The sequence below is a fragment of the Pseudochaenichthys georgianus genome, chromosome 1, assembly GCF_902827115.2.
Source record: "Pseudochaenichthys georgianus chromosome 1, fPseGeo1.2, whole genome shotgun sequence".
Classification (NCBI taxonomy): domain Eukaryota; kingdom Metazoa; phylum Chordata; class Actinopteri; order Perciformes; family Channichthyidae; genus Pseudochaenichthys; species Pseudochaenichthys georgianus.
The window spans coordinates 44739871-44753391 of NC_047503.1; the positions used below are offsets into that span (position 1 = coordinate 44739871).

The following is a 13521-nucleotide window of genomic DNA, read 5'->3' on the forward strand; positions in this document are numbered from 1 at the left end:
ATAGTCAGGTCAAGAGTGGGACAATCTTTTCCCGGAAGGAAAAGCAGTTCAGTCTTGTCAAGGTTGAGCTTGAGGTGGTGAGCAGACATCCACCGAGAGATGTCTGCTAGGCAAGCAGAGATGCGTGCAACGACCTGGGTCTCTGAGCGGGGAAAGGACAGAATTAATTGGGTGTCGTCAGCGTAGCAGTGGTATGAAAAACCATGCGGGCTAATGACTGATCCGAGCGAGTTTGTGTACAGGGAGAAGAGGAGGGGACCGAGATTAGAGCCCTGAGGGACCCCTGTAGTTAATTGACAAGGGTCAGACTCCGACCCTCTCCAAGCAACCCTGTAGGTGCGGTCTTTGAGGTATGAGGTGAGGAGGGAAAGTGCAGAGCCTGAAACTCCAAGTTCTTGGAGAGTGCGAAGGAGGATCTGATGGTTCACCGTGTCGAATGCAGCAGACAGGTCCAACAGGATGATGACAGAGGAGAGGGAGGTTTCTTTAGCAGTGTGCAGTTCCTCAGTGACAGCAAGGAGGGCAGTCTCTGTGGAGTGACCTGCCTTGAAACCAGACTGGTGCGGATCCAGAAGGTTGTTCTGATGGAGATAACAGGAGAGTTGTCTAAAGACAGCGTGTTCAAGTGTTTTAGACAGGAACGAGAGGAGAGAGACAGGCCTGTAGTTTATAACATCAGACGGGTTGAGAGTGGGTTTCTTTAGGAGAGGGTTTACTCTCGCCTCCTTGAGACTGTTTGGAAAGTGACCAGAAGTTAGAGAAGTGTTGATGAAATGGGTGCGAAACGGTAGAATATCAGGAGCGATAGTCTGAAGGAGGTTTGAGGGGATAGGGTCCAGAGGACAGGTGGTAGGACGGGCAGAGGTAACGAGGGTAAGAACCTCACTTGGAGAGAGAGGGGAGAAGGAGGTTAGTGTGTGGGTGAAAGGAGGGTCTGGTGACCCAGCGGTGAGTAGAGGTGAGTCAGAAAAAGAAGAGCGAATATAATCAACCTTTTTTTCAAAGTGGTTAACAAAGTCGCTTGACAGAAGGGAGGAGGGGGAAGGGGTTTTAGGAGGGTCCAGGAGGGTGGAGAAGATGGAAAATAGTTTGTTGGGGTTGTAATAGGAAAATTGTATCTTATCTTGAAAGAAAGTGCTTTTTGCCTGAGAGATCAATTCACTTCTCAAACCATGCCAAGAATAATTGATATGCCATACTAACATTCATATTTAATATAAGTTGATATTTAAGATCCATCCACTGATGTCACTATACAAGCAATGTAGTAATCTATACCAATACCAGTGAAATTCCACGATCCACAATGCCCAATCTGACACATTGATGCACTGGAGGTAAAGCAAATTCCTCTCCAACAACAGCTTAAATATTGCTGTGAAAATAACTCCATAAAACAACTGTATGTGTTTTCACCAGATGTCCATGACGTCTAACATTTAACCATTATCATGTTTACCTTAAAAAACATTATTGTATACCTCAATGCAACCTCCATGACCTCTAATGAACTGCTCAAATCATGCTGAGACCACACCTCATCCCTTTTTCTAATCTTCCTCTTTTACATTTTTAAAGATATGTTCAAATAAGGGTATGATGAGGGGTTGAGGGGTTTGGCCATGTTTTCACCGTCTTCTATATAATATGTTCATTCCCTCTGACGGATCACTGCAGAAGCATCCTCCCTTCAAACACTGAGAAGAACACTTCTACAGAGCATCTGTCAAACAACTTTATCCAGCAAAGCAGGTACACGATTAATTATATCATCTCAGGGCACAATGGACGGTAGCTGGTGATTATATTAATCTAGTTTAATTATTAATGATCCAATGATTTTTTAGGAATCTTTATTTGTTCTGTGAAGTCAGAAAAAAGTGGAAAATCTACATTTATCAAAATGTTACTAGTGCAGAACTTGAAAAATATGTATAATCTAAGAAAGTAATAAGCGTTGTAAATGATGAGTCAGTTGGCCAAATCATTGCTGTCTTTCCTCATCATTTTATCTTTATAACGGGAATGAGTACTTTGTACTTAAGCAAGGTTTCGAAAAATGAAATCAAGAAATAGTATTAATGTCTTTTTGTGTCCTTTCTATAGGGGAGAGAAGAGGCCCATCCTGCTGGCAGCAAAGGTAATGCATGTTCTTAAATAGGTGTTTAATTGTCCTTTGTAAAGATATTTAACATTGTTTTAAATGTGCTAAACACTGATCTGCCTGTCCGCCGACAATAAGCTATTTCTGTAGAATCTACATTTTATGTTTCTTGGTTGAGTTCTTTGATATTATCATTGTTTATTATCTGTTTGGTGACAGTGCAGGATGTAATTAGAGCTGATCTGTGTGCAGATGGCTGGCCTGTGCTGGATGGCAGTGGTGCTGACCTTCTTCATGTCTGCTGGAGATACTTTGGCTGATGTGGACGAGAGCTGGCTCACGAGTGTCATAGAAGGCATCAAGAAAGAGTCAGTACACAAAGACTGTTGCTCTTGTCTTTTCTGATGACTCCAGTACTAATACTACTACGACTGCTATCAATATTAGTTCTGCTACGAATACTACTACTACTAAATTTGTTATCTAATACTAAATTATTATACCGAGTAATAATATCTATATGTATGGTTTTGTATGTTGACAATTTAATTAAGTCTGATAATTCGGTAGCTTTTGTTTCCTATTTATTTAACTTCATGTCTCAAACTAAGTGTCAACTCTAACGTTCTCTGACCACAATGCTCATGACATGTTCTCCTTTGGCAGGTATCCACTCGGTGACACCTTCAGTGTGGCTGTGAACATCCCTGAGAACCAAGACATAGATACTCTACAGCAAGTCTTTCAGGATGACCCACCAGACAAGGTGAAGCAAACCGTTTCAGGGGGGCAAGTGTACCATGGCACACGGGTGGTGGCGGCAGCACAATATGAGGCGGTGTCACAAGTTCTAAAAAACATACAACCCTTCATTAAAAGCAGCGAGGGTAATTTCCTTATCATCTACTCTGAAGTATCCCCATGTGGGCTGACTTGTACTACAAATGCAAATCAGGACAGTACCGCTGTTGAGATTAACAACGTCATTAAGAACTGGAGAGGTTCTGCGTTTGCGTTTTCTAAACTAGGTGATGTTCCTGCTGGAGACACGCCTCAGATTGCTAAATCCTTCAAAAATCTGGGGATTTCTAAACTTGGGCTTGACAAAATATTCCGTTGTTATAACCCTGGAGATGAAGCGTTTCAGTGCACCAGCTGCTTCTCGGATGGAGATGTTACACCTTCATGTGTTTCAAACAATTCCCCGTCAAATGAAGAAGAGGGCGCAGGCGAGGCAACGGATACAGGTACAGACACAGGCACAGACACAGGCACAGAAGTAGCACCAGCTGAAGGTATCGGTGCAGGCATAGGCCCAGGAATAATAACAGGCATAGGTGGAGAAAGAGGAGGTGGCAGAGGACGGGGGGAAAGTGGACGAGTGAGCAGGTGCAAAGGAAAAGGCGGGAATAAAAAACGGTGCAAAGGTAGAAAAGGCGTCCAGCGGGAAACAAATGGCAAGGGTAGGAGACAATGCAAGGGTAAGGGAGCATGCAAGCCTAAAGGAGGCCGACGCAGGAAAGCTAGCAAGGTTAGAAAGGGGCCCAAGCAAAAAGGAAGAAGCAAATTTGGAGGAGGAGGGCGTAAGTCCCAAGGAGTGCGCATAGGTAGAGGAGGGGACAATGTTAGAGGACTTGGCAGCCGTAAAGCAGGTGGTAGAGGCAGCGGCAATCGTAGAATCAGCAGCAAGAGTGGAAGCAGCAGCAAGCGTAGAATCAGCAGCAAGAGTGGAAGCAGCAGCAAGCGTAGAATCAGCTGCAAGAGTGGAAGCAGCAGCAAGCGTAGAATCAGCAGCAAGAGTGGAAGCAGCAGCAAGCGTAGAATCAGCAGCAAGAGTGGAAGCAGCAGCAAGCGTCGAAGCAGCAGAGACAAGCAAAAAGGAAGAAGCAAAGTTGGAGGAAGGCGTAAGTCCCAAAGAGTGCGCAAAGGTAGAGGAGGGGACAATGTTAGAGGACGTGGCAGCCGTAAAGCAGGTGGTAGAGACAGCAGCAAGCGTAGAAAAAGCAGCAAGCGTAGAAAAAGCAGCAAGCATAGGCGGGGACTGCTATGGTAAAACCATTACTCTGTTAGCGACGGAGAATCTAAGCAGCAATTTAATTAATCATATTGAGCAGAGCAGTGCCTTATGCATAAAAACATGTGCTTTTTTCTTTACTTACCAACAGATTTCCTTAAACCGTTCTCGACTATTTCACGGTTTCAATGCCAGCGTCAATAAAACACCTCAGTTTTGGCACTGATAACGAAAGGATACTTTTTTTGGGCTTTGAAAAGGATAAGGTTTTATATTTTTGTTGTTGTGATCACATCCCATAACATTGCAAGTTTATTTCAAATCAAGTTTGTTTTGTCAAGTCCAAATTAAAGATGGCAGAATTTGTTTTTATTTTTGCTTGTTCTTAATTAATTTCTGGTGATGACCAAGCATCAAGCACCTGTCATGATCTCAAAACTATAAATGGCTTCACAAGCAAAACCCATCGGTAAAAAAAAAAGATTTGCTAAATTGCAAATAAATACTTGTATGTTTCTAAAGCTATGACAAAGGTAAAAAGTTGATTTTTATTTTGTTTCTGTTTTGCCGGGGTGTTCTGGACGTACCTTATTAAACTATGGCACCAAAGAAGGGTTCATGTAAATTATACTTGGTATGTATAGGAGTTTTCTAATTGTTCTCTGTATTTCTGTAAAGCATCACTGTACCAAATCTTCTGATGTGTTTGTTCTTTCTTATTAAAGCTTAGCTAAGCATCAACTCTGATCTGTCTGTGTGTCAATCATTTGGGAACTCGTGTATTCACTAACCCTGACCCTAAAATATATGTAAGTGTATAGAAACATTTAGTAAATTGACTGGTAATGTATAATGCAACATGTAACTGACTCCTTCACCTCAAAGTAAAGGGTAGTTTTATGATTGTCTATAATTAAGTTTTTGACAAAAAGGGATTGTCCTGTCAATAGTGTCAAATATAGATAAAGTACTGAATGAGAGGGGTATCAATGTTTTGGATCCACAGTGAATGATAACACAGAGAGAATACAAAACCAGAGAAAACAGTAAATTTAAGTTAAAATGTACTCACAGAGTGGCTTCCTGTTGTGTTGTCAGTCATCGTTTGAAGTGACCAGGAGATCATTCAGGTGAACCGGATGAGTGACAGTGAACACCATTCCCTCCCATCACAGGCTGAAGACACTGCAAACTGTCCAGTTGAGGATCTTCATCTATACATACAAATAATAATGAGTGAAATGTATCTTGCATACAGTATCAAGAAACAAAATAGCATTTTTAAAAAGGTTAAAGGTGGGGTAGGTAAGTGTGAGAAACCGGCTAGAGATACACTTTGTTATATTGCATGGAATGCTCTTAACATCCCGATAGCAATGAATATCTGAAGTGCTTTGACAAAAAATCCATAAAAAAACGTCATCTGTGGAAGCCGTGGTGCTGTAAAAAGCACGACCAATCAGCTGAGCCGGCCCGGCTAAAGTAACTGGATGGCCTACCTGCCTGTCAGCCTTCCATCTGTGCACAAACTTATCTCGTGCCCTCATTGGTCATGTGCGCGTTCGTGTGTGTTGGAGGAGGGGCTCTGTGAGGAAGTGGCAGATTTTTTCTGGCTGTGTATTTTCTAATTCTAGCACACTCGAGCTGGTTTCACCAAAATTACCTACCCAAGTGTTTCACAAAACAAGAACAAAACCTTAAAAAACCTTCTTGGGTAGAGTAGTAGTAATCAAAAACATAAGAAAAATAATTTAAACAGCAGTGAACAACAATAACTGAGAAATTAACTTTAAACATACTTTCAAACAAAATGTTACTCAAGTAAAAGTATAAAAGTATTAGCATCAAAATATAATTAAAGTACAAAAAGTAAAGTAACCATTATGCAGATTGGTCGATTTCAGAATAATATATATGATATGTTTTATAATGATTGATCATTAAAGTGTTCTCAAAGCTGGTAAAGGTGCAGCTAGTTTGAATGACTTTGTATACTGCAGGGTAGCTTGTGAATTTACTCCAGGTGGAACTAAAGTCTGATTCAACACTTGATTATATTTGCAAAGAAACTAAAGATATTAAATAAATGTAGTGGAGTAAAAGTACACTATTTACCTAGTAGTGGAGTAGATGTACAAATTAGCAAATTTAATTTAAAATCGACTTAGTTACTTTACACAAATGCCGTTCAGTAAGTAAAATACACTTATCCCCCTAAATTATAAACGGCCGTTACTACAACAGGTATTTCTTCTTTATCTAATGTTATCTCATGTTATGTGCCGTTAGTTTGCCGTTAACGTAAGTTAACTAGTCTAATTGCAAGCATAGTGAACCCGGAAATGTTGAGTACACCAACGTTTCATGTTTAGCGGTTGGCACACTATAACGGTTGGCTTAATTGAACGGTTATCTATTTTACTTGCCAGCAGTGTGAACCCGTAAATGTTGAGTACACCAAAGTGTAATGATAGAAATACAGCATCTTTACACATCCCTAAAACCACATTACAGATAATGTCACTTTCTGGTTGAAACTTTTGAAATTTTAAATCCTGTAAGTATCAGAAATGGATTCAGCCTCCTCAATAACCCCCAAAACAACTCCGAAATTGTCCAAATCAGCCATGTTATTTTTTTTACTATTGTTTAGGCTTTAATGCCATCCATCATGCCATCAATTAACGCAACTTATGCTAATTGTGAAAATTGCCCAATTTGTGAAAATTAGCTCATGGGGACCCGTACTATGCATTTATATCATAACATGTTGGTTCATAGTTATTGCTGACAAGAAGAGCTAACCATTACATTAAGCTAACTGCTAAAATAAGCTAACCGTTAAATTAAGCCAACCGCTAAAATAAGCTAACCGTTAAATTAAGCTAACCGCTAAAATAAGCTAACCGTTCAATTAAGCCAACCGCTAAAGTAAGCTAACCGTTAAAGTAAGCTAACTGTTAAATTAAGCCAACCGCTAAAATAAGCTAACCGTTAAATTAAGCTAACCGCTAAAATAAGCTAACCGTTCAATTAAGCCAACCGCTAAAGTAAGCTAACCGTTAAAGTAAGCTAACTGTTAAATTAAGCCAACCGCTAAAATAAGCTAACCGTTAAATTAAGCCAACCGCTTAAAGTAAGCTAACCGTTAAAGTAAGCTAACTGTTAAATTAAGCCAACCGCTAAAGTAAGCTAACCGTTTACTTTTAACTTACTTTTACAACCGTTTTCCTCAAAGATAAACACAAAACTAACAAAACATTGCTCGCAGTTTACTCTTACTTACCGATATATTGACACTATTTCCATATTCGTCTCTCAATTTGACTTGTTCCAAACAAAGATGGCAGCCGGAAGTGTAAACTTGTCTTATTCTTCTTCCTCGTTGGTTTCTGTGCATGCAAATCACTTTGAAATATTAATGATTTGGATGAATATTGTTAATATGCAGAGGTGGGAAGTAACCAAGTACATTTAATCAAGTACTGTACTTTTTTTGTACTTTTGTACAATTTTGAGGCACTTGTACTTTACTTGTATTTCCATGTAATGCTAATTAATACTTCTAATCCACTACATTTGAAAGATAAATAATAAAATGTTACACTAAACTACATTTATGTAACAGCTTTAAATATGTTTAACAAAATGCATGTCTAAAAATAAACTAATGGATTTTTTACAAAAAGTAAATCAGGACTTTGTATGAATTTACAATGGGCCTTAATGGAGACATGTTGAAATTCGTTGTCACGTCATGCCCCGAAGAGGCATTTTGTTGAATGTTTTTGCTTATTTTTCCAACCTAGGAGAGGTTTTCCTATATTTTTCATGAAAAATGATGTCCAAGGAGTGTAGGGTTTGGGAGCCATGGCAGGTGTTTAAAACAAATGTGGGCGAATTTCAAGCACACCTTCACTGAATGAATTCTCTAGCTGAAAGTATCTGGAGGGAGTAGCATTTGGCGCACGGTGTAGGTAAAAAGGGATTTGAAGGTTCCTCCCATTGAGTTACATGTTAAAAAAAGAGTTTAAAAAGCTGAATATTTCAAAAAGTATAAAATATTTTGAAAAAGTTAAAAGTTTCCAATCATGTGCTGAAAAGGCTGAATATTATTGAGAGCCAAACTATTTGGTGAAATAACAAAAAGATGATTCAAGATTTGAAGAACTATAGTGGAATGCTGTAAACAGCATTCGCACTAATGAAAAAAAATCAAACGGGGTGGAAACCAGGAGACAGAGACTTACTGATGGCCACCAGCTCACTGTATACGTATGTAAAAGTCAGCTGATCTGAGGCCTGTGCAGAGAAGGCTCAGATGATTCGGCAGAATGTCTCTCTTAAAATCTTTGTCAAATAAGGGCATGTGTCACTCAAAGAGTTTGGCAATGGTTCCCTGTTTCTCTTTAAAAACTAATGTTTCTTCTTACTGTATTCACTGCAGTGGCACCTTCACTCCCAGCACAGAGAAGACAACAGAAGAACTAGAGAGAATCTCACAGACATCTCATTCTCTAACAAAGAAGGTAACAGTTTTACACTTGGCTGTATTTAGCTTTATTCTTTACATTTAGTGATTTAGTCAGAGCCAATGTTTTCATCAAAGTGTTTATACTTCAGTTAATATAAAATGTTGGCTTATGTTTTAAAGTGAGGTTAATTTAGAGACTGATTCTAACCGACAAAACCAGTCCAAAACCTTTCAAATCGGCCATGAATTTTTAAAACTATTTTCTGCATTATGGCAATTAATGCAACTTTTGCCAATTGTGCAAATTGGCCAACATATGCAAATTAGCCTGCATCAGTTTTTATGTGTTTGAGACCCATACTCAACAGTTCTAACATAACACTTTGGGGTAATAATTATTTCCAGGTTCACAATAGGAGTCTGCTTTAATAGTAATTTATTTGTTTGCGGGATATCGAATATAGTTTGCTTATTGTTTGTTTATGGATACTTACAGTTTACTGACAAAAGGTAATTCCGTGTGTTTGTTTTCTTTGACAGCTACCTAATCATAAACCGGCAGTTCAGTGCGGCTGTAAACATCCCGGAAGACCCGAGGCAACTGGCACAGGCTTTTGCTGATATCGATACTGTTATGAACTCAGACACTCAGGATATAGGACCCAATTGCACGACCCGGGAGACAGAGGTAAAGTATTGGTAAGATACTTTATTTTTCCAAAACAAGCAAGATGAACAAAAAAAGGTCACTATCGAATCTCAGGTTGAGATGACAAAAAATGAGAACAAAATGAAATCGCTCACGTAGTGAGGAACACAACTTTTCAAGAGCACAAAGAGAGCATAGACCTGACTATGGCAAGAGACAAGACGAACTGACACTGAACACTGGGAGACTGGGGAATTTAAACAGGTGAACACAATCAGACAATTAGACACACCAGGGAAACTAACGACAGGGAGAAAAACACAGGGAGAAGGACCAGACAATACACAAGGACGAAAACATGACAGGGAGAACAGAACAGACACACCAAGCTAAAACCGTGACATGACATAAGAATTGTGACAGAACTCCCCCCTCAAGGGACGGATTCCAGACGTCAAAAAAAAAATCCAAAATATCCAAAAGGGTGGGTGGAGGGGGTCCGGAGGATGGGTCCGGGACGACAACCCAGAGACAAGGCACAGTCCATGATGGGTGTCTCGGGCGGACGGCCCGGGGGCAAGGCAGAGTTCATGGTGGAGTCCTCGGCTGGGGAACTCAGGAGACCGGGCTCGAGGGCGAAGGCCGCTGGGGAACTCAGGAGGCCGGGCACAAGGACGGGCAGGAGCTGGTGGAACCCCTGGCGGGTCAGGCGTAGACGAGACCCTGGACGGAACCTGGGCTGGTGTCAGTGGGACCGACGACGGAGCAAGGGCTGGTGTCGATGGGACCTGAAACAGGACAGGACACGGTGTTGGCATGAAACTCAGCGGAGCAGGTGTCGGCGGGACCCCCAACGGGACAGGACATAGAGAACCGCAGTGACGCATCGTAAAACCCGGAAGTAAACTTCTTCCGGTTCCTTCGTCAAAAACGCAATGCAAATTCTCCATAGGATTTTGGAAAATAGCTCGAAATAAGGTCTGCCGTTGACACACGTTTAAGAGAGGGATCACGTTTTGTTCAGCCGGATAATCTCCACATGTCTCCCCTACTTTTATAATTTTTAAATCATAAATCTAGTCGCCAAAAGCGAAATGCTAATGTTATGCTATAAACGAACTACAAGCCAGTACAGCAGCAGGGTCGCACGACTTCAACGTCACGCCAACTTAAGATCGTTTCAACTGACTTGCACTGAAACTGCACTTTGAACACTTTAAATATATTAAGGGTCTTATAAAGTAAGGCAGTAATATCATCATATTCCCTGACATAAAGAGGAGTGCAAAGAATGTGTCTGGATCTGTCATTTGTGTATAAACACAGAAACTGCAACTGCAAACATGCAGGTACCTCGGCTATGAAAATGTGTTTCTAATTTAAAAAATAAAACATCAAGCCGGAGGACTGATCTAGACAATTTCCTTTTTATTACGGCTTTTATCAACGTTAATACGATACGATAAGACTTCATTGTCATGTCAAGTCTGACATTTTTATTTTTCTTGCAACTTGTTCAAGAGCCTCTAACATATTTGACCTGGATTTAACTCTGGTACCAAAAGGAGTGCTTCAGTCTAACTTTATTAAATATGAACTTACTCTAAACACACTGCAAGAGAATACTACAAAAAGCTGTTCTGGTAGTTGGTACTGTATTACATTTTAAACATTACACCCTTTCGTCTCAGTATGCCTATAGCAGCTTAAAACCTGCAGAAATATAGCAACTGCTTTCAGTATTTTTGTCGCTCAGTTTTACTAAAAATGTTTTAGATATTGCCAAACTCCGACCAGAATACCCCAAAGACAAAGCTAAGAAATCCATGCATTGATTTGTTTAAGGGTAACAGAATTGGAAATGAACTTAAAATCCACTTTAGAGCCTTTTGCAGGACAAAGCTTAAGAAAGTCTGCATCTCCACAGAGTGACTGGGGCCACCTAGTGGATCATCTAGGTTACTGCTTTAAACATGCATGTATCAAACAGCAGTACATTTTGTGTTGTACTGAAAGATCTATGATGCATGATGGGATGTTTTTCCTTTGACAGGTACGGAACCCATGGCACGTATTGTCTGGCTGTAAGCATCCCATTACCAGAAATGAACAGGAACAAAAACAAGAAAAACTTCCTAGAGGACCTCTTGAAGAAAAGTGATCCTGTTGAGAGAGTGAAGGATAAGCTCGACAAAGACGAGGTGTACGTCGGGACGAGGGTGGTCGCATCCAAATTCCATGAGGAAGGTCAACACGCAGAGTCTCGTGTTGTAGACAAGTTGGTCACTTTGTTCAATAACGAAGTAAATAAAGCTCAAGATATGTTGCTTTTCTTTGCTTTTGCCACCCCATGTAAAAAATGTTTAAAAATAGGAACTACCAGAAGCCTCCTCGATAAGTACGATCAAATACGTCTATGGCAGAGTTACGCTGCTGTGTTTTCTGAAGTATTCCAACCAAAAGATCAAAAAGATAGAATTCCTGATGATACACGGAGAGATGCCCTTCTGCTCCTCGGGAAGCACCAGGGCCCCCGAGGTCAAATCGGTCTAGACCACGTATTCCGTTGTATGAAACCTGAAGGATCCAACAGGATGGTGTGCATCAGTTGTGACAATGGTAATCAAGTTGCACACCAGTGTTTTTCAGATGAAGCAGAGCCTGGTCCCAGCCAAAACCAGCCTTCCTCTCAACTCATACAGCCTCAATAGGGCCGAGGGGGTTCCTCCTCACAAAGGGGAGGCAGTGGAAGCTATCAGGTCACTGATAGAAAGGAAAGGGCGTCAACAATCATTATAAAAGACGTTAACCTTGAGTAAAATAGACCCTTTTTGCTTTAACGAGACCAAGGGCATTTCCATTTCTCAGTCTTCAAATAGTAGATTCCTTTCTTTGCATTATCTTGCATTTATGTAGCGATCACAGGAGATGTGAGTGGAGGAGGCAAGGAAGAGATATGAGGAGAGAGGAGTCGAGGCAACAGGCAGAAATAAAAGCTTCTTCATCTATGTATTGTTTTGCTATACCGCTGTATTTCTGATCTCTCTAATAAATCACCTTTTCTCTCTTTGAAATTATTGTTTCATGTTCCTTGCTAAAAAAAAGATCAATTCGTGAATGAGGAAGAACGAAGAATGAAGACTGAGGATCCCACCAACCTCCAAGATACATTTTCTCTCTATACTCGACAGGTTTTAATTCCCAGTGATACACAGTTATGTATTTCTCTGTGTAAAGGGATCGTTTCCTTTTGTTTCAAGTTCAGTGACTAAAATAAAGAAGTTTGTGCTAAAGGAACCTCAAGACACTCGGTCACTCTGGCCCGTCACATACAACTATCTTCACACAGTTTGGAGCCTGCAGGTCAGACAAAAAAAGCCAACATAATTACAGTGCACTGTGATTTAGAGTTCTAACAGACACATAATAAATGAATGACGTATCAAATTAAAATGTTGTGCTTATGTAACGGCCTAACAATTTAACAAATGATGGAGGGATGTTTGATATTTGGTTCATGTTGAAAAAGCGTTCAAAACATATACTACCCTATTTCAAAAAGCCAAAGAAATGTTTTACAAAGGACATTGTTTATTGTATATCAACCTCAGTTATAGGGTTTAAGTCAGTGGTTCTGGTGAGGCCTCGGGCCCACTTTTTCCTTTGTCAATAGATCGCGACCCGACATTTTTAACCACTCTATTCAACAAAAATCGTGCTGTAATATATACGCTTTTAAGCGTACAATATTTATAAAAGTGAAGTACAGTGCTTATATCCCTTCACAGAACTAAAGTATGCTTCTAAAAAAGGTTTAATGAGATGATGGAATCAAAGCTGAACTGTATAACATAAAAAGGCCCACATGCTGAAAGCCCAACCCCAGCAGGGGGGTCAGGGGGGATTCTCCCCCAGGAGATTTTTTAGAAATACTAACATATAAACCACGCATTCTGGTACACTCTGAGAAGAAAATAAATAAATGTATTGCTACCCGACATATTAATAATAATATTGTTGAGGTTTAGGATGGCAGCTTCTTCTTACGCTGCACTCGGAGAGAAATATTGGAGACGGAAACGATGAACTGTTTAGCCCTTGAGCATGATTTATTCCTTTGCTTCTCAGGTGATTCCTTCGCTCAGCCGAGCTAACTTAGAAGAGAACAAACATAGACATTAGAGGTTTCTCAATTCTTAAATGTCCCCTCCTCGACTCCCCTCCTCGAGACTTAGTCCCGCCCACAGGAGATGCGAGCGGAGGACCGAGGAGAGAGGAGG

At 40.4% G+C, this 13521-nt stretch overlaps 2 protein-coding genes and 1 long non-coding RNA gene across 3 annotated transcripts in view; 2 read left to right on the top strand and 1 right to left on the bottom strand.

The window, feature by feature from the left end:
• The window catches only part of LOC117450830 (protein SPMIP3-like), a 349252-nt gene that overhangs the window by 323477 nt on the left and 12254 nt on the right, over nt 1-13521 (bottom strand). The gene's annotated exons all lie outside the window — the stretch shown is intronic.
• Nucleotides 1667-4865, top strand: LOC117450791 (putative per-hexamer repeat protein 5). Its single transcript, XM_034088768.1, has 4 exons — nt 1667-1752; nt 2107-2140; nt 2357-2472; nt 2771-4865. The coding sequence occupies exons 3-4, from the start codon at nt 2357-2359 to the stop codon at nt 4155-4157; spliced, it is 1503 nt and encodes a 500-aa protein (XP_033944659.1). The 5' UTR covers nt 1667-1752; nt 2107-2140; the 3' UTR covers nt 4158-4865.
• On the top strand, nt 8558-12272 carry LOC117450837 (uncharacterized). Its single transcript, XR_011644137.1, has 3 exons — nt 8558-8647; nt 9133-9291; nt 11295-12272. It is a non-coding gene; the product is annotated as an uncharacterized lncRNA (long non-coding RNA).